The sequence below is a fragment of the Siniperca chuatsi genome, linkage group LG20 (assembly GCF_020085105.1).
Source record: "Siniperca chuatsi isolate FFG_IHB_CAS linkage group LG20, ASM2008510v1, whole genome shotgun sequence".
Taxonomy (NCBI): Eukaryota; Metazoa; Chordata; class Actinopteri; order Centrarchiformes; family Sinipercidae; genus Siniperca; species Siniperca chuatsi.
In genome coordinates this window covers 3632321-3658562 of record NC_058061.1, presented here as the reverse complement: position 1 = coordinate 3658562, position 26242 = coordinate 3632321, and the positions used below count along the sequence as shown (strand labels likewise).

The window sequence follows — 26242 nt, the reverse complement described above, 5'->3', positions numbered from 1 at the left end:
TATACAACTAGCGTAGAAAAGGTTTCAGTCGTAGTCATCTGGACACTGTTTTCAGAATCAAGACGTTTCGGCTCCCATCCGGAAGTCATTCTCATCCCCGTATTATACAACTAGATTATGATTATTGATGCACTAATGTGTTCAACACTTTAACATAGCAGCTGGTAAATGTGTGGCTAATTTTTATTTATTTATATATATATTTCTTCATATACTTGTGGGTAGCTTGCGAATCTCCCCCTGGGGATCAATAAAGTCTTATTGATATAATAATACCATAATTTATTTGTTGATTACACTGTATTTTGTATTCTTAATCTGAATTTGCAAAGTATAACTAGTAAGTTATCAAATAAACGTAGTGGAGTAAAAAGTATTTCCCTCTGAAATTTAGAGAAGTAGCAGAAAATGGAAATACTCAAGTAAAGTACAAGTACAACTTTACTTTACAACGAGTAAAGTACAAGTATCTCTTAAGTACCTCTGCCGGACAATGCTGAGGATGTTTTATGAGTCTGTGGTGGCCAGTGCTGTCCTGTATGCTGTTGCATGCTGGGGCAGCAGGCTGAGGGTAGCGGACTCCAACAGACTCAACAAACTGATCCGTAAGGCCGGTGACATTGTGGGGGTGGAGCTGGACTCTCTGGCGGTGGTGTCAGAGAGGAGGATGCTGGCCAAACTACACGCCATCTTGGACAGCGTCTCCCACCCGCTCCATGACGTGCTGGTCAAACAAAGGAGCACCTTCAGCGAAAGACTCATCCTCCCAGAATGCACCACAGGAAGTCATTCCTGCCTGTGGCCATCAGACTCTTTAACTTTAAGTGTCAGTCTGTGTGACCCTAAGTCATTAAACTGGAAATTGATCGTTAACATCACTGCAATACTTGAAATAATTGTGCAATACACTCTTTTCAGTTTAAAATTCCCTATTTATTGATATTTATTAATACTTCTATTACTGCTGTGCAATATCCTCCGTCTCATAATCATCTTAATAAGCTGCCCTTAACTTGACAGCACTCATTATTGCACTATTATTACTTTGCATTATTATACCGTACATACTTATTATCAACCGGTAAATCCACTTTGTACTTAATTTATCTTACCTGTATTATATTTTGATTTGCTTAGTACTTCTACTCCTGTGTGCACTGACATGATAGTGAGCAGCTGTAAGGAAAGAGTTTCCCCTCAGGGATCAATAAAGTATTTCTGACTCTGATTCTAAGTACTTTAGTACAGTACTTGGCTAAATGTACTTAGTTATTTTCTACCACTTTCTCTTTAACTTTTATGCTTATCGAGTGATGAATATTTCCCCTCTGTATTAACATGCAGCCCATGTGATCAATAACAGTATTTGTCCTCTCCTGTCAGCTGCAGCGTTAACACCCCTCACGTGGGAGTGCGTCACGTGACTATTGAACTGCGAGTTTAAAAAAAAAAAAAAAAAAACTGCTCGAGACATCTCCTGCTTTGTTACTCTGAATGTTTGTGAAGCAGCGTAAAAAATACGACATATATGTGACAGGCTGGACTTACTGCACAAAACCCACCAGGTAGGAAAAATACTTAAAAGGTATCCGCTAGAAGTCATTCAAACAAGCTAGCTTTATTGTTAGCCGCCTAGCCTGCTAAGCTAACTTGTTTTTCCTTTGGATTAGCTTATTTGAGAACGTTAGCTAGCTAGCTCACTAATTCCAGTTACCGTTAGCGAAAAGTTAGTTTTGTCTCGTGTCAAGTTTTCTTACGCTTTCACACGTTAAGTACTATATTTATTATACTACTGCTCAGTCTTTTCCCACAGTATCTTGGCGACTGATGGTGTTTCTGTTGCTCCTCAGGTTGTAAGAGTATGCAGTGCAGTGCCCTTTGTTCGTAAAAGCTGAACTCAGTCTGCCTGCCTCCAAGTCATCTGCTAATAATGGTAAAGTACTCACTAGCAGCCAAACATCTTGCTCATTATTAATACATTAGCTCCTATTTTTAAGGGTCAGAGTCAGTAACACCCCCTGAAGCTGGGAGAGATTTAATGCCTTTGCTCCAGGACACTTTATAAACAACACTAAGTCAAAAAGTTGACCTTTTCACCACTAATCCACCCTGCTGCCCTTTATAAAAACTGTATGAACTGTACGCTTTGTGGGTCTGCACACGATCAGTTGAATAAAAGCTTACTGTCTGTTTATTTATTTACAACATTTCTGTCACCACCTGACATACATGCTGGGTAAATTATCCACAAATATGAGAGAAAGCACATACATCCAGATACTAATGTTTTCTCCTGGGGTGTTTCTTTCAACCCTTGTTCATAGAAAACGATTAGACAATTATTTGACATATTATTAATCTGCAACTTTTGAGTTTGAGTCGTTTTTCGAGCAAACCATGCGAAACATTTGCCGGTCCCACCTTCTCCAGTGTTTGGATTTGCTTTTTTATCTCTTTTATATCATTGTAAATTGAATATTTGGGGGTTTTTGGAGACATCGCTTTGGGCTCTGAGAAACTGATGGGCTTTTTTATTTATTTATTTATTTTTTTGGTGCTATTTTCTGACACATAGATGAAACAACTAATCAGTTAATTGAGAAAATAATCAGAAGGTTAATCAGTCCTCAAAATAGTCGTTAGCGATTCACCCTATTTGTTCATATACCTGATGCTCGAGACTAGAGATGCTTTCTTCAGTATCTTATCAGTTGCCACATTTCTACAGCTTATTTACATGCTGAGGTTAACTCCGCAATTGTGCAGTTTTTGCTTATGAAAGATTGAGCTAAAATAACGATCTGTGTCACGCATCTTAATCAGCTGTTCTTCCTTTAATGCTAAATAACAGTTTTTATCTTATTGAACTGTGCACATTTTTGGTTTCCTCGCTTTTTTTCTGTTTATCAGAGTTGGTTACTCAATAGACCTCTTTATAAACACTGAAGTAGTTATTGGACACCATGTACTGACTCAACAAATATGCTAGAGCTACAACGATTTGTCGGTTTTTAAATAGATTATTTGATAAACAGAAAATTAACCGTCAGCTATTTTGATAATCGATTAATTTAAACTCATATGTTACGATTTTCTGATATTTTTTTGTCACACATGACAGAAAATGTAATATCTTTTAGGCTTTAGACCGTTTAAGGAGAAGGAGAATGTCGAACATCTGTTCGTGACCTCAAGCTGAAACGAACTTGGGTTCTGCAGCAGGACAATGATCCAAAACACACCAGCAAGTCCACCTCTGAATGGCTGAAGCAGAACAAAATGAAGACTTTGGAGCGGCCTAGTCAAAGTCCTGACCTGAATCCTATTGAGATGCTGTGACATGACCTTAAAAAGGCAGTTCATGCTCGAAAACCCTCCAATGTGGCTGAATTACAACAATTATGCAAAGATGAGTGGGCCGAAACTTCCTCCACAGCGCTGTAAAAGAATCATTGCAAGTTATCGCAAACGCTTGATTGCAGTTGTTGCTGCTAAGGGTGGCCCAACCAGTTATTAGGTTTAGGGGGCAATCACTTTTTCACACAGGGCCATGTAGGTTTGGATTTTGTTTTCCCTTAATAATAACAACCTTCATTTAAAAACTGCATTTTGTGTTTACTTGTGTTATCTTTGACTAATATTTAAATTTGTTTGATGATATGAAACATTTAAGTGTGACAAACATGCAAAAAAAAAAAAAGAAATCAGGAAGGGGGCGAACACTTTTTCACACCACTGTATGTACTGCAGGAACAAAAACCCTAATAGTAAACAGTATATTGTATTATATTATTAAATCTTGCACATAGTGACTTTTGGCATTGTATGGCGGTTGATTAGGATATGAAATGCCTAAAATATGAGTGCTATAGATGCGTAAAAGGGACATGAACTTTACAGCAAAGATCTGGGTTTGTTTAGTGTTGAAATCCAGTTTATCAGTTGGAATTCTTGCTGAGCTGCTGCACATACTTACCTTTTGTTATCCTTCCTCACAGTGATTTATTAGTTTCTCACAACCCGAAGGAAACACCGAAACCAAGAAGAGTAGATCGAATGCGTTGACACTAGTTCAGGATCCTTGTATGTTGTCAGACCACATTGCATCGTACTACGTTGCTGACAGCCCCCTCCTCTCCTCTCCTGCTTGTGTTCAGACACTGCAGATGGGGGTCCTGTGTCTGGCTCTGCTGGGCCTGAGCTCAGCGCTGGTCTGTCCTGATGGAGGCATGTGTGAGGACAAAAACACCTGCTGCAAGAACACCGTGGGAGGATACGGATGCTGTCCACTACCACATGTGAGTTAACATTCAGTTATGTGTCTGACACAGGAGTTAATTATTTTAATTAATCTATTACTGTACTTGTTGCTGATACAGTCAAGTTCAAGTGACTTATTTGCCATTTGAACAAAGTTATAAGCACACAAATTCTTGCACAGTTCATTTAAACAGCGGTGGAAGAAGTATCGAGATCTTTTACTAAAGTAAAAGAAGCAATAACAGCATGCAAAAATACTCCATTACAATTAAAAGTCCTGCATTAAAAACCTTACTCAAGTATTGGAAGCAAAATGTACTTTATGTATCAAAAGTAAAAGTATTCAATAGGCAGCAGACTGGCTCAGTTTTATATTATATTATTGAATTGTTAATACTGTTGCATTGTAGTGTAAGCGGCATTTTAATGTCGCTTGTCTAGGTGGAGCTACTTTTGACTTTATACTGTTGGGTAGTTTGATTTATAACAATGTGTCACATTTTAGACGCGTTAATTAAATGTTTTGTAATCAAATCTGCATCTGCAAAGTAACTGTAGTAACTAAAGCTAAAGATGTAGTGGACTAAAAAGTACAATATTTCCCACCGAAATGTAGAGGAGTAGAAGTATAAAGCAGCATAAAATGTAAATACTCCAGTAAATTAAAAGTACCTCAAAATTGTACTTAAGGGACAGTACCTGAGTAAATATGCTTAGTAACTTTCCACCACTGCTTTACCATGAGGGTCTACTTTATTGCCTGAGGATTTGTGGACAGGTACAGTAGTACACTCATATATGACATCCAGTATTATGTACAATAAAAAAGAAGTTAAGACTGATTACTCAAATGGTATGTTTTTGCTACATGTACCACATGTTCATTTGCACTACCAGACTATTTATTTATACATTAAACTGCATCATTTGCACTCCACTACTATGTACTGAATACTGCAATAACTCATCTGCTGCACTGTTAACTATTTCTGTCCATAAATTGCACTACTTTATATTCATTGCACTGCTGTTCTGCCCAGTCCAATTCATTATTGTACATATCCATCAGTATACTTCCGTTTATAGTAATGCCATCTGTATATAATGTCCATAGTACCACTTGTAAAATATTTTCATAATACTGCTCTATCCTGCATTTATGCACACACTTTATATCCTGCACTTGCTTATTGCACTTCTGGTTAGACCTAAACTGCATTTCATTGCCTTGTACTTGTACATTTGTAATGACAATAAAGTTGAATCTAATCTAAAAAATAAATAAATAAAATGCTGTGTATATAAGGATGGATGGATCAGTGTACAATCATATATGAAAATGTGCAAAGAAGGATGTGCAGACGTTCCTCCTCTCATTCAAAAGGCTTCAGTTTTTGAAGCAAAAAAATATGAAGTTTACTTTATTTGTAGTAAGAACTAAAACTTGAAAACACAGTTGTCGTTCAGTGTTGATTATGCTCCCCTGAATCCACACACACACACACACACACACCGATGGTGAGCTCAAAGAGACGTCATCTAAAATGTAACCAAAATAAACTTCTGGTTAAAGTTTTTAAATGGTTCTTCTGCTCAGAAACAGGACGAGTCGGCTTTAACACCTCTATTTAAGACAGTTGACATCAGATGACACCTGTTTTTTTTGGGGGGGGGGTTCTTCTGAATTTCCTGATGTTTGAGCAGCTAGAACAATCACTTCTACACACACCATGACCTGGATGACCGAGAATCCTCACAGACAACATTAATGGTGTGTTTGGAGGAGTCTGTATTTCATGGCATATAGAGAATTTAAGGTGTACACACAGTGAACTCCGCTCTGATGAGTTTCTTCTACACGACATTTTCTGCTGCTCTGTTTGTAGTGTGTTTCAGTAAACCTTCGTCATCTCTCACCATCTCTTTTCATGAATCCATCTGTAGGCTGAGTGTTGTTCAGACCACCTCCACTGCTGCTATGAGGGGACGGTTTGTGATCTCGTCCACGCCAAATGTGTTAATAAGACAGTTTCCCTGCCGTGGATGAGACGAGTTCCCACCAAACAGGCCCTGCTCGTCCCTCAGGTATTTCTAACAGAGGGCTTTTGTCAAAATGAAGATGTGTTGTTATTCTTTTGTTAACTGTCTCTTTTGAGACATTAGACTTTTTTTTATTTTTTTATAGGAAGTTTGGACCGTTTGTCGACCTTTGCACTAGAATCAATGGCGCATTAAGTTCTGGCAGCCATTGACTGGTTTGACGAATGTAGGTCAAAAACACTTTTGACATCCTTAGATCTGCTGCATCGGCAATTTGTTTATTATTATCTGTCTTTACTGTTATCCAAAACAAGTAGCACACAGAATAAGCGCTCTTTTATTGAAGTGTACTTCTAGACCTTAACACGTACAAGATTAGTGCAAATGGAAAAAGAGAAAAAAACAGCATAAAGACGCCACAGAAAACAAACATATTGTTGCTGTTTTTGTAGTTTCATATTTCTTGAAACATGTTAAAACACCATTGTATTGTTTTAGAAATACATCAGACACAATACAGCGTTGTGTTTTTGACCTGTTTGGTCCAGAGAAGCGTATCTACACAACTGATTGCTAGATTAACATGAAAAATTGTATGGATATTCACTGACCCCTGAGGATAGCGGCCTTGGTGACCCCCTTTAGTTACCAAATGTCAAAATTCCCCCTTGATCAACACTTCAGTCCATGATATTGTAGCTAGAAACTTAATTGTTGGATTTCTATCAAATTTACTGTGGTTATTATATTCAGTTTGCTATCAGGTAAGACAAAGACATTTGAGAGGCTGGGTAATGTTTGACTTTTTGCTTAAAAAGTGAATTAAACAATTAATCACCTGTGAAAATAGTTGACGATTAATTTTCTGTCTTTCTAGTAATTTAATCATTTCAGCTCTTTTTGTGTTTTTGATCAAGTTTGCAGTGAAATGAACATTGCGATCTCTAGGGGCCACTAGTAGGGCTGAACACTTTTAGTCTTGCTAATTTCTAATAGTTTATTTTTAAAGTTTGTGTGGTTTTCCTGTACAATAGTACTAAATACATTTTCATGAATAACAGATCTGAAATAATGTTAGTGGAGTGACCGGCATTTGTTTACACTAATTATATTTGTAGGAAAGAAAGCTAAAATCTTTTTTTAATTCCATATGAATAACTGTTTCCGCAAGTAAATATATTTGTAATCCTGCCATTGACGTGTTGGTTTTCGTATTTTTTGCTCTCATTGGTATGATGTGTGACGGATCCAGCTCAGCGAGGGAGTAACGGCAGTCATTTGTCCAGACCAGCAGTCTGAGTGTCCGGATGACACCACTTGCTGCCAGCTTCTTGACGGCTCCTGGGGCTGCTGTCCATTAGCCAAGGTGATGTACATGAGCTCACCCTCACACACTGTCACCTAAAAACACAAACCCCAACACTTCCCACCAAGAAACATATTACTGATCTGCTGGTCAGCGTTTGATTTCTCTGGTGGATAAGAAACTGTCATTTCGAAGGTCTTATTATCTAAAACTAATTATCCGGTTATGTTAACATTTTTAGATCAATTGATTAGAATTGTTCCTGTACCAACCATCTGATAGAGCCTGACCAATAAGTGGGCTGCGACAGTATATCAGATATATCGGTGTATATGTCGGCCTATAAGTAACAAAAAATTGCAGTACACAAAATGCCAAAGATGTGTTTGATGTAATTTAACAATTTAGTTTTTTTTTATTACATAGTTTGTCAAGCAGAGAGCACTGACAGGTCACAAATCTTTAAATGAACTAATTTAATAGATCCTTATCATAAAAGTGGGGTGAAACAGTATCTGTCATGCTATAGTCATACTAAATGACCCCAAAAGATAAATTTGCTTTATTAAAATGTTTTATTCTTATCCAGTGTCTCTTGAAATACCAGCTGATCTTTTTGTTTTCTTCACTACTTAAAGCTCAAATGCAAATCTGCCAACAAGATTTTCAGCTCACTGTTCCACATCTGTTTTGGTCACGGGGGAATAAATTGTGTTTGCTTGTTACACACTCAAAAGCATCACTGGTCACAGTGCTCATGTTGAAGACAGACGTTTAATTTGATAGTAAAACAGGTTTATGTCCAAATTCTGCAGCTTTTTATCAGCAAAAAAAAAATCTATATTTTTTGCAAATGTTTAACATGTGGTAATTCTGTTTTTGAATGAGAAACCATTCAATTATGGTTTGCTTGTCATACATTTGTAATCTTCTCCCACTGACAGCATTCAAGTGGAGCATCTGTACTTTTCCATTATGTGCAGGAAACTGTCCTTGACTGAAGAGTCTTCCTGTCTGTCTGAAGTGATTTTCTTCTCTCTGCAGGCGGTGTGTTGTGAGGATAAGCTCCACTGTTGCCCCGAGGGAACAAAGTGTGATATTGCTCACTCAAAGTGTGTGTCTGCCTCACTGGAGTCCTTCCCCATGCTGCAGAAACTGCCTGCTAGAAGGAGGGAGAATAATCCAGGTGGGGAATTCCTCATGTAAATAAACACATTCAGACAAGCCATCCAATTTAATGGTCATGTACTCTCATGTCAAGCCAAAGGTCTATTTGAAAAATCCCATGCGAAAAGAAATGTTTTAATTAGCAGAACGATTTTAAAAAGTCTCTTAAATCCATCTGTCACTCACTCTACAGCTATATGCTGATGATTCTGTACTAATAACTAATGACCATGTTTCTTTCTTCGTGTTTCTGTAGCTTCTGCGGTCAGTTCAGTGACGTGTCCTGGTGGAAAAACCAGCTGCCCTGATAGTTTTACATGTTGCCTGCTAACCAGTGGAGACTACGGCTGCTGCCCTTACCCAGAGGTACGTATGACTCAAATGTATTGATACGTTAATATTAAATATACGATTTCTCAATGAATTGCTTTGTTGATCGACGGAAAATTAATCACCAACGATTTGATAAATATTCACTGGTTCAGCTACTCAAATGTGAGGATTTGCTTCTTTTCTATGTTTTATATTATTATAAATTTAAATAATATGTTTGGGTTTTTCATTTTACACTATTTTCTGACATTTTAGTGACTAAATAATACGTCAATTAATTGAGATAATTAGTTAGTTGCAGCCATAAATACACTGTTGCAAAAAGAATATTTTATTTGACAGCTCCTTGTTTATTACTGTATAGTTAAAAAATAGTAGATGGACTTTGCATAACACTTAAATTATTGTCCTCTTTGTTTTTGTGTTGTTGGTGTATTCATGTTTGGCTGTTTTATTTGAAGGCAGGGTAAGACCTCATACATTTATTCATATTACTTCAATAACAAGATTAAAGGAGAGCAGGGATGTTTCACAAGTAATAATCTGTCTGTTAGATTAGCAACATATTAAATTACCTTCACAGTATGGGCAGGTACGTACTGTGGTTTTAATCATGCCACATCTTCGTAGTAATACTTCTAGGTACCAGACAGAGAATCAAATTACCAAGTCGTGTAACTGTATCACACCAGAGTATACTGAATAAACTGCTTGTTGGTAGATACTGTAACATTGGAGCTCATATACAGGCGTGTACAGCACTGTTTCACCGGGGAGCTTTTGTATTACATCTCATCAAATCCTCATCTTCACTGCTCAGTGCAATATGGACATAGCAGTGAGATGTTATGCTATATTAGCATGCACAGTGGATTGTTGCACACAGTTGTTTTCATTTCACAGCTGCACAAATTATGCTCCTGGGAGTATTTCAACTTGGTTATTTAGGATGCAGCAATAGTAATTTATATGTTGTTGAGGTTTGGGGGGCTTTTTTGGAATTAAATAAAGGATTGTGGTGTGAGACTGTCAGAATTTATAACCCAGCCACAAAGGCTAAAATACTGTATATGCCTTTTAAGACCTTTACACTGTTTGGTGTCCTTAGCTGTAAAAGAATAATGCAATTTCCTGCTAAAACAGCAAACTTTTATTATTATCTAACTGTGTTTGATATTTTAATCATGTGCAGGCCATGTGCTGCAGCGATCATCTCCACTGTTGCCCTAGCAACACAATATGTGACCTGGAGCATGGGGTCTGCAAGTCTGGTGAGACGCACGTGCCACTGCTGAAGAAGGTCGCTGCTGTATCGAATGACGGTAAGCAGTTACTGCTGAAATATATTAGTCATGCTCTAATATATTTTAATCATCATGCTGCTAGAACTATAATGTGTCAGATAAAAGTCAGTTGATATTTTGAAAACAGACAAAAAACAAGTATTGATCATTGTGTCTGTTCTCGTCCTGTCAGTTGAGTGTCCAGACAAGAAATCAGCATGTCCCGACCAGACCACATGCTGCCAGATGACCAATGGCACATATGGCTGCTGTCCTATGATCAATGTGAGGAACCTCAACTAACCTGTTCTAAAGGATAGACGTTACTGCCCAAACCCAACCTGCAAGACCCAGTTTGGTCAGAGCTCATAGAGTCTTAATCCCTCATTCATTTTGTTTGTTTATTTGGGGGAGTGTAGGTGTAGTTTTGATGTTGTTGTGGAAAACTGTAGCACTAAGTCTCCAAGCTGAAAGAAGGAAAATTTTAAATGTGGCATCATTCAATCTAGAATCATTAACCATATTATTTTGAAACAAATGCTCAACATTTTATGACACACTTTTAATTTGATGGATTCACAAAAAAAAAAACAGATAAAGATATCAATATGTCTGTTTTTTTCAAAAACAAAGTTGGGGGGGAAAAGGCGGCACTCCAGAGGACAAAACAGCAGAAGAATCACATCATCTGTTGATCATTTGGGTAAATTTATTTGCAGTCAATAGGCTGACAAATCTGCTGAAGCGGAATGAAGAATAAAAGGAAATGAAATATAATCACAATGAAATGAAAGAAAAAAGCTCATTGTAGAAAGTGAAAATCAATTTCAAATAACAAAACAAAAAATAACTATACTAAAAAATATAATAAAGAAAAAAGGAAACACCCATCGCTTCTACACTGATAACAATGTCCAATAAACAGTAAGGCGATGCCCAGAAGTAACAGGTTTAACATGACATTACAAAAAGGTTTAAAGCTATGTGTCTCCACAGTTCACTCAGCTCTGTGCCTGAAAATTGTCAAACCCGATCACACTCTTGAGAATAATTTTTCTTCAAATATATAGCAGCTCTCAAATAATCTCATTAATTTAAGCAAGTAAAAGGTATATGAATGAGAGGGTTTCACATTAATGGGGACCACATTTCCATTCCAGTCATTAGGAAGTGTCAGCCAGTTTATATCAGGGGTGAAATTACAGTACAGTAGATTTTGAGTTTCCCTATTGGCTCTACACTTATATAAACTAAGCAGCTTTATATGGATTGACACAAACCAATAAACTACCAAGTGATAGTTCAGAGGAATCAATTTGGATCTGAGAAGCATGAATTCAGCCTTACTACTGTATATAATGACACTGATTAAGATACTTTCCTCTTTTTTTTTTCCCAGGCCGTCTGTTGTTCAGATCACATCCACTGTTGTCCTGCAGGCACCGAGTGCGACCTGTCCCACAGCGCCTGTGTGTCCACCCGGGGAGAGACCACCGTGGCCGTTAGGATCCCCGCTGCTGTGACGGAGCTGGTGGCAGTACAGAGCAAAGGTCAGAGTGGGACAGTTGTCATCACCAGGGGACATCCATCTTAAAGCAGCACTTTTTGTGTTTTGAAATATACATACGCCTGGAGGCAAGACTGTCTTAAGACCTTCTTGATGATGAACAATATTAAATATTTGATTGGTATTAAAAAGTTGTCTCCAGCACCTCGATCTAATGTGGTGCAGGACTGTACGTTATCTATTTCTTCTTAAATACTTTGTTGATGGAGCAGTTTAAGGCCATTTGTTTACTTTTAAGGGGAAGTTACACTGACATCATGAATTATAGACCTCAAAGAGTGATAAATTAAATGTTATTGATGATGAATTTGAACCTGCATGGTTTTATTTCCTAGGTATTCACTCCAGGTTTTACATTTTTATGACTTTTTCGTGTGAAGGTTATAGTTGTCTGGTTTCTGGTCACGATACTGTTTATGTTCCCTAATTAAAGGCATAAATAATAATAATGATAATGATAATAATAACTTTCTTTATATAGCACTTTTCAAAAGCGAGTTACAAAGTGCTTCACAAAAGACATAAAACTAACGGATGTGAAGTGCAATAAATGCAAATAATTCAGATTAAAATAAGACTGATATAAAACAGTCAAGCAGCAAATCCTCACATCTGAGAAGCTGGAACAAGTGAATGTTTGACATTTTTGCTTTATAAATTATTTAAATGATTAATCAAATGGTTGTCAGTCAGTTTGTTCGTCAGTTAATTAATAGTTTCAGCACTATAACTCAATATGAATCCTTACATTGACTTGTACTTAAAGGGGAACTCGCCGATTTTACACATGAAGGTCCTTGTTGGCTTCTACTGCACATGTGGAAAAAAGCCTTTTTTGACTTCAGAGGGAGCTGCACAAAATCTGATAAAAGTCCTCAAGTGATGTCACTTGAGTCAGCGTCGGTTAGGTCGAAGACTACAAGTCTGAAAATGAGAAAAATCTGTTTGTGTGCTTACCAGCTTACCAGACCTCTGTAGCCCGCTGCTCATCTCTGCTGCATGCTAGCAGCTCAAGGCTACATTAGCCGCTACTAGCATAAAGCACCTGCATCTCAGACGAACTGACAGTGGTTGAGTTGCATTGTGGGTAATGTAGGTGCCAGGTTTTGACAAGGAAGAAGAATGTGTGGAATAAAAAAGATATTTCTGGTTCTGCTGCATCAGTTTTGTTTTTATAATCCTTTTTTGAAAAACTGTCCATCATGAGTCAGTTGCAGGAGTACAATGCTAAATTGGTGAAGTACTCTTTTTAAATAAAGTTTGCTTACGTGCGCACTGATAATAATGTTCCTGTTTATCTTTCAGTCGGTGCTGTTCCCTGCAATGACTCTGTGGCCTGCGCTGACGGAAACACCTGCTGTAAATCGTCAGAGGCAGAATGGGCCTGTTGTCCGCTACCTAAGGTACCAACATACTGATGTGTACAATAATAATAATGATACAAACTAATAATAATCGCACAGCTCTAAGTGCAGCCGCACAGAATTACTTAACGCATGAATTCTCAGATCATGATTCATCTCAGAGTTTAGTTTTTTTTAGCTGTCAGTAATCTTGATAAATTGCTTCTCCCCTGATGGACTGTCTAATCTCGGTTCAGTAACACTCCGGGAAATTTGTTTTATTGCAACACTCGTGTAGAAATATGTTTTATTGCAACACTGCAGAAATATAAGTCAATATGATTAACGCAAACTTCTGTTCAGTCTTGCACGTATTCCAGTTTCATCGTTCATTAATGGAGGTCAGCATGGAGGAGGAGGGCGGTTTTCCTGCTCAGACAGACATTATATTTTGGCTTAGTATTTTTTAGTTGCTAAATAATAAATATGTGATGCAGATTAGCGAAGATTGTGTACCATTACTACAGCTTGTTTGTTTGTGCTCCCTGCAGGCTGTGTGTTGTGAGGACCACCTGCACTGCTGTCCCCATGGCACCACCTGTAACCTGGCAGCCTCCACATGTGATGATGCTGCCACAGGCAGTCCTGTGATGCCCTGGCTTAGCAAAGTGCCCGTCTTCCCCTTACTGACCGATAACAGCAAGTGTGACAAATCTACATCGTGTCCTGGAAAATCCACCTGCTGCAAGACGGCAGGTGGAGACTGGGCCTGCTGCCCTCTGCCTCAGGTAATATGGGACTGGAGAGATGACACTGTGGTTGGCAATCTGCACCGCCAGCATTTTTGAGTTTTTTTATATCTGTCACTTGTCTGTTTCATGGAACAGATAGGAACATAACATTAGACTTTTGGAGGATGTAGTTTGCGATGCTGTTGAACTGTATTGCATTACACAGGGAGGTGTTTGTTATTTAGTCTACCCTAATTGATATAACTGGGGTGGACAAGATATTAGAAACACCTCTCAGTATAACGTACAGTTGAATCAACGCCTCTCTAAAACAGTTTCAACACAAACTGAACATTACACGAAGGGAGGATTTTTTTTGCAGGCCTGCATTAGTTTTAGCTATGTGTAGCCTAATAAAGTGGAAACTGAGTGTATATGTTTTTGTTATCCTTTTGTTTCTTTTTTCTAATCCTTATTTTTTACACTTCTAACTATTATTATTGCAAATTAGCCTTTTAGCACATCCTCTAGAGTCATTGAGTAATGAGTATGTGACAAATAAATCTTGAAAATCTTGAGTCTTGATCCACATTGACTGTGAGAGTAGCGTCGAGAAACATGACTGCCCCACGTTTTCATTATCGCTCCAAGTCTTGTTTTTGTTTTTTTCCACTTAGTGAAGAGTAATCTCTGTAAGCAGCCATTTAAATCGCACAAATCTCCCACTGTCTACACGTTATGTTGTGAACTTATTGACTATATCTATAATGATCAATTCTAGCCTCTGAATCACCACCCACACCTCCGAAACATTTAAAAACACGCGATTAATCACATTTTTCACAAATGGGCACACAAGTATAGTGTATAGATTTTAATCAACACTTTAATCGAAATTTTAATTATTAGCAATAGTAGTTTTTGGACTGCAACTCGCATTAGAATTTAAACAATAATTTAATGAATGTGAAATTTGAACTATCACACTAAAACTACTAAAAAATAAATAAAAGCCTAAACAGCGGAATCACTGCACAATTTTAGGTAAATATAAATTGGGTTCACATACATTCGACAATATTTTGATCTGTAAATAATAAGATAATAATAAAAACTCTCTTTTAACCATTCGTAACGTAAAATAAGGTTCCATTTTAAACCAATCCCAAGTTTTTAGTGCCTCAACTTACTTTGTAAAACAATATCTATCACAGGCTTTCAGTTTTTCATACCGATAATGTCAGCGTTAACCGAACATAAGAATAATATTTTTTTTAAAGCATGGAAAAACAAAGCCAAAAGTTAATATTTGGGTATTTAACAGGGCTTGCTTTTGGGCTGCAAAGCTTTATGATAGAGTAAAATCACCCAGCATATATTCTGTTTTCCTGCCAGGCTGTGTGCTGTGATGACCACCTCCACTGCTGCCCTCATGGTACAGTCTGCAACCTGGAGGCTGAAAGTTGTGACGACCCGTCTGGTTTCTTGCCCTCCCTCTCCTGGGTGGAGAAGGTATCCGCTCTGACCTCAGAGGTGCAAGATGAGAAATGTGACAAGCAGACGATGTGTCCAGGAGGCACCACCTGCTGTAAGAGAAACTCTGGACAGTGGGCCTGCTGCCCCTTATCTCAGGTCAGTTTCTCCTTCAGTGTAAGGGCTTGTTTAGGGGATGTGCCTCTGCAGGTCAGATGACACTGGTGTGTTGTGAAGTACTGATGGCTGAGGGTATGTTTGTTCTTGTAAAGTGTCACCTGTAATAGAGTTATGAAGTGGGAGGAGTTATTACAGGCTTCCAGGAAACGAAAGTCCTGTTGATTTTCACATAAACAATGTTAGATAACTCGTTGAATCGTCAGAGCAAAAGATGAACAACTGTGTTAGAAAATATCTGGTTCTTTGATAAAAAGGCAAAAGGTACAAGAAGCCTGTGGACAAACTGAAGGAGAGAAGTTAATTACAACTCCCCAAGGAGCATAGCAGGAAGAAACATCCAATCACAGAGCTTAAAGTTCTGTTGCACCACTAACGTTAAGCTGAAACTACAGTTTTCACTTTGTAGAACCTGATAAAACTCTTTAATTTAGGTTGCTTTCAGATTCAAATGTTTTGTACACAATTGCAACGATGAAGCATTCTGAATCTGCTACAGCTTTGATACCGTATTGTACGGACCATAATTATGGGCAGCCAAGTGGGGAAAAAACTATAAACGTCAGTCTTGTAGTTATAATTCCTTGTCAGAGATATCAGCGTTGATATTGCCCAGTCGGCAAAAATAACTACAGAAGTGTCCACAAATCTTTGGCCAAATGGCTGCACCATTACTACATAAAAATAAAATACATTCAGCGAATTAAAAGGGGGCTTCACGCTGTTTGTATCTGGTTTCACTTGTTAACGAACTGCTTCAACAGCTCAAGTTCTTCATGTTACAGTATAAAAATAAAATAGGTTTAATGATTAATGATGATTTCTGAGAAGTTGAAATAACTTAATTTGAAGGACATAACATAAACATATAGTATCATGAAATCACCCAGGAGACTCGTGTTTCCGTGTTGAGCAACATTTTTCCCAAACACGATTTAAAGGAAAACTTTGAAATGAGAATTTAAAGTGGGAAACTTCTGGAACCAGTGGCTCGTCCCACTTTGTAACTTTATCACATGTTGTGTTTTAATGATGTTGATAAGGAGATCAGATGCATTACTATATGATTACTGAATAGTCAAAGTTTATTGGGAAAAAATATAGCAGGAATATTTCAGTACTGCATGGCATTCTTTGACCTTCTTTTTTTTGGAAGTCATGTTGCATAAAATCTCTTCCATCTATTGAACTAAAAATCTGACATTTACAGGGATTTCAGGCGGCGTTAAAGAGCTATTCAGTCTTGTTCTTTCCAGGCTGTGTGCTGTAACGATCATGAGCACTGCTGCCCCAAAGGCTACAAATGTAACGTGGCTGAACAGACCTGTGACAAGCCTGGTGGCCTCAGCCTGCCCTGGCTGCAGAAGATACCGGCCCTGCAGAACAAGCCCAGTCAGGCTGTTTCCAGTCCAATTCGGCCAGCCAAGAACATGTGTGACGCCCAAACCAGCTGCCCCAAGGATACGACCTGCTGCTTCATGGACAAGACCCACAAATGGGGCTGCTGCCCTCTGCCAAAGGTAAGTGATTATTTAAACAGCCTCACACACTGGCAAAGCTAATTTATGTGTTGCGAGTTACCTTTGCTGTTCCTCAGGCGGTCTGTTGTAATGATGGAAACCACTGCTGCCCCAGCGGTCACACCTGCGAACCTCACCGGTCCTCCTGCTCAAAGGGCCCCCATGTGATACCCTGGTTCGCCAAACTGAGCGCCCTGACCGAGCCGGGCGCCCTGACAGACGTTAAATGTGACGACAAGAGCAGCTGCGCTTCAGGAACAACCTGCTGTAAACTGCAGTCAGGAGAGTGGGGCTGCTGCCCTCTGGTCAAGGTTTGTACATCACAGACTTCACATCTATGTTAGGCCGTTACTTTGATGTAAGATCATATGTTTTAGTAACGGCGAGGAAGCTGGAAGAAGGATGAATAAACACAGATCACAATTAGGTGGCCGAAAATAAGATTTTACTAAGTCCTGTCTGCAGTAGGTCCATTTAAAAAGCCCTTTGACATACATTTAAGAATAATCTACAAGTCAGTGCGGCCGAAGACATTTTTTATTTGAAATTAATAATCATTACCTTTACTATTTCACAACATGGATATAAGCCTTATTATTATTTAAAGAAATTAGTTATAGTCCCATTGTTAACATAGGATCGGTATCAAATCTTACTTACTCTAATACCTAAAAAAATAAACCCAGTGTTTTGGTGTTTGTTTTTTTATGGATTATAAACGCAACTTGGAAACTCTGCAAACCTTTTTAATACTAAGCACTTACCAAAATCACATAACAAACAAAGCCTTTCCTCTTCACCATTAAACCTGCCTGTTTCTATAGCCAGTGATAATGTACCCGAACGTAACTGCACACAGATCTTTGACTTTTAGTTCAATTCTGCTTCACATAAACAGACTTAGTGAATAAATGTTAACGTCCACCGAAGAGACGAAAGCCTCAGATGTGTGTGGAGCGATGAGACTGTAACCTTCCTCACATTAATACATGAAACATAAGGAAACGTCATATTTCCATCCTGATTTCTACATCGTTTTTGTTCATTTGAGCTTTGACTGGAGCTCTTTTAATTACATCATCTTGTGTCCTCTTCTTCTGCAGTGGTTTAATGGCACCTGGCTGGAGAACTAGCTCCACCAGCTGTTTATCTCAAAAGACCAACTCTTAATATTCACATTACAGTAGTAGATGGAAAAGCACATTCATTTGTATTTTCTTTTGCTTATTTTTTGGAAATTTGGTTACATTTTGTGCTACATTTGGATGGAAGCGCAAGACTCATCCCCCCACAATGCACCACAGAGCGCCACAGGAAGTCATTCCTGCCTGTGGCCGTCAAACTCTTTAACTCCTCCCTCTAAGTGTCAGTCTGTATGACCCTAAGTCACTAAACTGGACATTGATCATTAACATCACTGCAATACTTGAAATATTGTGCAATATTCTCTGTTTATTGATATTTATTAATACTATTACTGCTGTGCAATATCCACCGTCTAATAATCTGGTTAATCTGCTACACTTAACTTGACAGCACTCATTATTGCACTATTACTTATTACTTATATTATTACATTGTTTTATACCGTACTATACTTATCAACCGGTAAATCCACTTTGTACTTTACACTTATTTTAGCTTTATAATTTATATCCACTTTTGTACTTAATTTAACTTGGCTGTATTATAGTGTATTATATTTTGATTTGCACATCTCTTATTTCTTACTAGAAATAATTGTCTTGTTGCAGACTTTTTTTATTATTATTTCTATTTCTACTCTATTAGTACTTCTATTCCTGTGTGCACTGACGTGACAGTGAGCAGCTGTAATGAAGGAGTTAGAATGAAGTATTTCTGATTCTGAAACCAGTCTAATATGTTTGTAATTTAGATTGTACAAAACATCAGGTCACCATTTTATATCAGGGACAATTTGAGCTGAGTGTCAGGAATATTACACTATAACCTGTTTTTGAAAAATTAAATATAGATCCTACAAAATAAAGATTTCCTCTAACGGAGTCCAGGGACGTCCATGTAAAATGTCCCATTTAAAGACCTTTCTAGTGAGCCGCTGTTCAGACACAAGGCCGGATCATCTCACATTTATGTCTGTTGTTATAAAATATTATAAATTTGAGTTCAACAGTCGGTCGTTGAGGTAAAACAAGAGTTCACCTCATTTCTTAGCATTGTGGTTTAGTCCAAATTTACAACCAGAGGGCAGAAAGACTCCCGACACTGTTAACTGTTGAAATGCTTCGCCTGTGAATGTAGTGACAGTATGAAATGCTCGTATCAGATTATAGATACTTAAAATCTATAGATTCTGTCTCCTCTTCAGGCGGTTTGCTGTGCAGACCACGAGCACTGCTGTCCTCAGGGCTACACCTGCAACATGCAGACTGGAACATGTGACAAGAAGAACCACAATGTGCTCACCCACACCCTCCCTCAGGGCGAAGTGGTACAGTCCGAGCCGAGAGGCTCAGAGGACGACGCAGACGTACCATGTGACAGCACGGGGGAGTTTCACTGCCCCAAGCAAGACACGTGCTGTAAGATCTCAGCCACAGAGTGGGCCTGCTGCCCCTCACCCAGGGTACGTACAATCTCTCACATGAGCACTTAATATTCGATCATCTTGAAGGATAGATTGACTTGGTAAGCGTGTTCATAGTGATGTAATTTAAAATTGTACTTCCTGCAGCTCAATCCTCAGACTTGAGGATAATGTGACCAGTGAACACTGTCACATGATCAAAAGCAACTCTGTTTTCTGCCTTGTTGAACATGCTGTGTCCCTCTTTGGTCCCATTTAGTATTTTATTTTGTCCCATTATTCTTTCATATGTCTAAATATTACTCTTAAAGAGCAACGTGTTCCTCACATGCCCGGAGGGAAACTTGCAGCAAGAAAGATAAAAATGTACATTAGAAAATAGAAATGAGAAATGATAATCAGTTAAACTGGAGCTAAACCAACTCTAAATCAGCAAAAAGGTAGGTGGTCCATTATGTTAAATCAGCCTGCAGACTCACTACATCTCTGCAATAAGTTGTTACCCAGTAGTCTGAGATTTTAATGCAACATTATTATCTAAATCAATCAGTCATTTTTGACTTAGAGGTTTATTCATAAAAATAATTCAAAACATTTAGCTACAGCTACTTTTTGTGTATTTCTAAATGTCGATAACTAAAAATACAGGACTATTTTTATTCTTATTTAAAAATAGTGATTTAAAGCTTGTGACTGCATCGTAAAACATAATTATACATATAAAGATATCTGGGAATCATTTTTAGAGCGTTTTTTCACATACTTAAGTAAACAGGTTACAGTCGGCTTTCTGCAGTAATGAGATTTCTTAAACGTGTAACCGAAAAACCCGGTATTCTGTAACTGGAATACGGGATTAGAGAAACCTGGTTTCCCATTTCTTGACATGTGTCACTGTGACAGCAGAGTGGCAAAACTAAAGGAAAGATCATCACACAGAGTGATTTAACACAATGAAATTATAAGACAAAGTCGCCTCTTGAGGTCTGAATAAGTCAGTTTCCACCACAGAACATTTGGCTATTTGTACAATTCAGACACATTCCCGTAGTATCACTGATACACTGATAACTTCATGCTGCATGCATATGCAGATTTTACTACAGTCGCTGGTTTCTCCCAGTAACCCGGTTTCTTGTGTGCATGTAAACATATTCAAATTGAGCCTGATAAAAAGTTCTTTTGGTGGAACTATTCTTTTCTTTGACATTTGGGTCGCCGGCTGTGTCCTTTAAGCTGTGAGAGAGAACTCGGCAGCAGTGTCGTACATTTATTATTTCAGAATCAGCTTTATTGGCCAAGTATGTGAACACATACAAGGAATTTTACTCCGGTTTTAAGTTGCTCTCAGTGTTAAACACCGAACAGTTTACAGCAAGATAGAAACAGTCATACAGCTAAAAACAACAAAGCTGAACAAAGAGGTAAACAGAAGTATTACAGAAGTGCATACAAGAATGTGAAGAAGCAACAATGACCAACAACATACCATATCTATATACAATATATACTAGTGTTTTGTATATTTTAAACAAGAAATAAACACTGAATGATATTTATGTCTTTGCCGTATAATAAATCCACCTCATTAATGAATTAGTGCAGCTGGTATGGCAGAAACCTGCAGGTTGGGGAAGTACCGTTTTAAAATTTTCGACTGGCTTAAAAAAAACCAAAAAAAAACGTTGATGTCCTAATCTAACTTTTTATTTTTATTTTGACAGGCTGTCTGCTGCTCGGACTCACGGCACTGCTGTCCTGCAGGATACTCATGTGACCTGAAGGCTGGAGGTTGCACCCTGCAGAACCAGCTGACCTGGGACACTTTGTTTGGGGACAGAAAGAAAGACTTTCTCCACCGCGGGCTTTAATCCCTCTGATCTTCTTCAACCTGGATCCATAACATCCATCTACAGCTCATGTTGTCTACGGACAATAAGGGCTTTTTACCACTTCCTGTCTGTTTTCTCATTGGTGGAAGTGTATTTACCAAGTTTCTGCACTCCTGAGTGTTGTTGGTGGTAGGTGTGGAGCAGACTCGGTGCGAGACAGGAAAATAAACATGCACACTGCAGTCACCTCTGACAATTAAGACGTTATAATGAAGTAGAAGCACTTTGGTAGGAAGGAATTTTATTTTGTTATTTCAACATGTGTTACCTTGAAGTGGAAAAACAGTGTGCAGGAGTCTTTTTGTGTTTTGCACCAGGCAGAAAATATGTATCATCACGCTCTCTTCTAGGAAATCATTATCTAGGTGACAATAATACAATCATGAGAAGTACAGTGAGGACTTAACTGCACACATTTGCAGTGTCTCTTAAAGGATAACATTGGTGGTGTTCTGTATTTTTCTTATTGTCAACAAATCCCATGAAAAGATCAAAACCAAAATTAGTCTCTCAATACTTTGACTTCCCTACCCTGTCTGTGGCACAAATACAATGTTTCATCTCTTTTATTAATTTATTGCCGACCGTAATTGTTTCCCCACACCCCATCAGTACGCATACTGGAAGATGAAGTTGGACAGGGGGCTTCATGCATGTTCACAAATCATCTAGTTCAATCAATTCAGCCATGAGCTCTATATTTATCTTCCCGAACACACAAATAAGTCTTGATATCGAGTTGAGAAGAGAGTAGGCGAGCATAACTGACACCATAACTTTATTTGGTTTGTGTTTCATTGGGGTTTCTTACTAATTAAAAAAAACACAGCCCTCTTAGCAACACTTATGTACTGCTCAATCCTGAAAGGTGGTGATGATGGACCGGTTACCTTGGAAAACAGTATGTTCTGGTTTTCGGGGATGTGACAGGGACTTCAAGGTAAATAAATAAATAGTTATAGAATTATTATTTAGCTTTTTCTGCACAGTATGGTTTCATATGGTTTCCTCGTGGCCGGGTACCAGTCCAGCCCAGGACTTGGGAACCTCAGCAGCAGGACGGTGTGTGTGGGACTGAGTCAGAATAAACTACTGTGTGTGTGTGTGTGTGTGTGTGTGTGTGTTCACAGTGATGAAGGAACATGTCACCCAGTGCAACAGAGCGGCTCGCTGATGTGTTTTTAATAGTTTCTGGACGACAGTGGCGCTCTGTGGCTCAGAGGAAGAAGATATATGGTAAATGGACTGAACTTGTACAGCACCTTTCTAGTCTTCCGACCGCTAAAAGAGCTTCACATACTAGATTCACACACTGATGGCAGATGCTAACTGCTCATCAGTCCAAAGGAACTAACGAATCGTTCACACACCCAAAGCACAGCGATTCGGGGTTCGACACGTGGACTGGGGGAAGCCGGGATCGCACCACCGACCTTCCGAGTGGTGGGCGACCCGCTCTTCCACCAAGCCGCTGCCGCCCCAGGCTTTGATACACAGACAATACTTGTTAGTAGATACATTCATTGTTGGTTTGGGTCTTTTTTTTTTTTTTTTTCTTTTAATGGGATTTGTTGACAATAAAAACATAGAATATCGCGATCCGGCTTCATTGTTGTTGTGTTTTGTGATCATTATTATTATTATTGGAAGTGAGTGATCGCGCAGTGCTGTTCCATTTCTCTATGAAAAAGAGAAACATAAATGTACTTGCTGTGGGCAACATTTGATTGCATTAACTCATCATACTTGACTGAAGTTGTTTCTAAGAATAGTTATTTGTCTCTTCATGTCCCCACACGTAAAGGAAGCAGCATGTCCTTTTGTTTGTGGCTTCACAGGTACATGTTGACTGTTTATCTGCTGGTCTGTGGGGGCATTTTAATGTAGTTGATTTTATTTCATCTTTAATTTGCCTGTGATGTAATGAGAGACCCAGGAGTGGATATTCACTTCATGTAAAGCAGTGATAGAAATTGTTTCTTTAAAATTTGCATCTTTAGTTTTTTGCTATACACTTGGTTAAAGCAACGTGAACAGTGACTGATTATACAAATAGCTTGTGCCTTGTGTATAATTTCACTGTAAAGAGGTGTCAGGAAAATTCAGTCGATCATTGGAAGAGAACAAACATGCTTGTTCTTTTGTGTTTTGGACAGTAGATTTCTCAAAACAAGCCAAGAAATAAGAGCCAAGAACATCTCGATGTCATAATGGAACAAGTCCAGTCGGCAGAGAAAAAAAAACCCACTGAGACGATACTGTTTGTGGAGCTTTTTAACTACACAGATGGAGTTTTTAGTGCAGCAGCTCTACATACATGTTGTCATTGAGTCTTTGTTTTTTGGTCTCTGGCTTTTGGAGAGTTTCCAAGCGCTGATTAAGCTCTTCAAGACTGTAGAAATGCTGCTCTTGAATTCTGTAATTGGGTGGATTTTTTTTCCACAGAGGAGTGTTTCTTTTGAAGGACTTTATATCTCGCGAGGAAATTGTAATCTTATGTGTGCTCATCATGCTGTCACTGCTACTTTTAGATATTTGTCTTGGTTCATTCATGTGTTCCCTGCCTCCTCCAGCCTTTCCAGGAGGATTTTATTTGGAGGAGGTCAGAGGCAGAGAATAAAGTTCTTCAAAATATCAGTTTGGTCGATGTGATAATTAAACTCCGTGAGGTCATCCTTGAAGTTTTATCAGTTGGCAGGATGTGCAGACACTCCCACAACAAGCCCGCACACTTCCTCTGGCCTTTTCCCTCCATATCCTCTTACCCCGACCCCCGCCTCCTTCTTCCTAGTCATCAGAAAGTTGTTATGACGACCCGAGTAAATACGAGACACATGAGTGGAGACACAACTGTGGTGAGTTGTGTCCCACTTTACTGTCATGTTGGCAGGACAGGAGAGAGGAGCTTTATTATATCAGCTGCCCTCTGGTGGTCAGAAACAGACACGATGGCTCTTCTGCTTGAGTTGACAACAATGAGCAAAACGTGCTGTTTCAGCTCTAAATGAGGTCAGATACTCCACTCCTGTGAGGACCCATTGTTGAGGACCTACAGGACAGTTACATCAAAGCCTTTGTGAGTAGAGAGTTGGCTGTTTTCACTTGAAATTCATTTGGGAAGTTTAATTCAATTCAAATTACTTTATTCATCCTTCAAAGGGCAATTTGAGGCACGCAAATTTGCAAACATAAACAACAAAAAAAGTCCTGCAGGGCAATTTATTGTCATTGTAATTCATTATATATATATATCTCATTTATATATCTCATTTATATATTTTTTTATTGTATTTACAGTATAAGAGTTCATGAGAAACCTGCTAATGGTAATACATCAGTACTATGAACAGTGTTAAAAGGATAAAAAATAAATAAATAAAAAGTTGCACTAAACCCGCTGGCTTTAGTGATGATATAAATGTGAGACGTCAGGTGCTAAAGTCTGTTTTGTTCACGTTCTTCTCTGTAAACCTGCAGCATATTGGCGAGTAAAAATGTTCAGTTTGAGCGAGACGCTGTTTTGGTCATTATTTGAAGCTTCCACTACACAATAAATCTGCTTATTCGCTTTCTTAGCGAGAGTTAGATGTGAAGATTGATACTACTCTCACATTTGTCCCTGCAATATGAAGCTACAGCCAGCAGATGATTAGCTTAGCTTAGCATAAAGACTAAAAATGTGGAAAAAAACTAGCCTGTCCTCATTTACAAAATGTCCTCTTTACACTTTTTGTTCGGATTAAACAAACAAGATATAACGCGTTAATTTGTGAGCTTTAGAGGTGCTGGTAGGTGGATTTTTTATTTTATTTTTTACCTTTGGACAGAGTCAGGCTAGCTGTTTCAAGTCTTTATGCTAAGCTAAGTTACCTGTGTGCTTGTCCAGGCATGAGAGTGGTATCAATCTTCTCATCTAATTCTCGACTTGTATTTAAGTAAAATTTGTTATTATTCCTTTAAAGACAGTGACATTTTCCAAGTTCTACATCGTGAGTTTTTATATCAAAATGCCTCTCTCTTCTCTTAAAACATTGTATTAAACATAAGGCTACAGCTAGCAGCTAGTTAGCTTAGCGTAGCACAAAGACTGGAAACAGGGGAAACAGGGTGAAACACCTAGCCAGGTAACGAAATCCACCTACCAGCACCTCTAAAGCTCACTAATTAACATGTTATATGATGTTTGTTTAATCCGAACACAAACAGAAATTTACAGACGACAATTTGTGGTTTTACTGGAAGTTACATGTTTGAACTAGGCCTATTTCTTCCCCCTGCTTCCAGTCTTTATGCTAAGCTAAGCTAACTGGCTGCTGGCTTCATAGCTTCATATTTAAGGAACAGACATGAGAGCGGTATTGATCTTCTCATCTAACAGTCGGCACGTATTTCCCCAAATGTCAAACTCTTCCATTGAACAGTGAGTGAAAAAGACAAGAGACACAGTTCGACTTGTGTCACTTTAAAGCTTTCAAAGATCCTCATCAGCATTTATTAATGACTCTAACTACAGTAATTAACCAGTTTCTGTAAGTAAATGAGACCTGAAGAAGCTCTATGACCCCGTTGAGGCTTTTCAGT

The 26242-nt window shown here is 38.4% G+C and overlaps 1 protein-coding gene across 2 annotated transcripts; it reads left to right on the top strand.

The window, feature by feature from the left end:
• Nucleotides 1-1401: 1401 nt before the first annotated feature.
• grnb (granulin b) lies at nucleotides 1402-24298 on the top strand. 2 transcript variants are annotated; one of them, XM_044178598.1, is made up of 17 exons: nucleotides 1402-1565; nucleotides 1851-1933; nucleotides 4158-4298; nucleotides 6205-6345; nucleotides 7553-7666; nucleotides 8651-8792; nucleotides 9030-9139; nucleotides 10299-10428; nucleotides 10583-10674; nucleotides 11789-11939; nucleotides 13262-13359; nucleotides 13851-14087; nucleotides 15426-15662; nucleotides 16937-17200; nucleotides 17278-17511; nucleotides 19551-19808; nucleotides 21494-24298. In XM_044178598.1, the coding sequence occupies exons 2-17, from the start codon at nucleotides 1931-1933 to the stop codon at nucleotides 21638-21640; spliced, it is 2499 nt and encodes an 832-aa protein (XP_044034533.1). In that variant the 5' UTR covers nucleotides 1402-1565; nucleotides 1851-1930; the 3' UTR covers nucleotides 21641-24298. The 2 variants fall into 2 exon arrangements, with proteins under 2 accessions (XP_044034533.1, XP_044034532.1); XM_044178597.1 differs by having other exon boundaries at nucleotides 19533-19808.
• Nucleotides 24299-26242: the final 1944 nt, after the last annotated feature.

What these genes read in the sequence shown, in the direction of transcription:
- grnb (XM_044178597.1), top strand. An exon ending in GCTGCTGCCCTTACCCAGAG is followed by an intron (nt 9,140 to 10,298) that starts GTACGTATGACT and finishes AATCATGTGCAG; the next exon opens with GCCATGTGCTGCAGCGATCA. An exon ending in CCTGCTGCCCTCTGCCTCAG is followed by an intron (nt 14,088 to 15,425) that starts GTAATATGGGAC and finishes TTTTCCTGCCAG; the next exon opens with GCTGTGTGCTGTGATGACCA.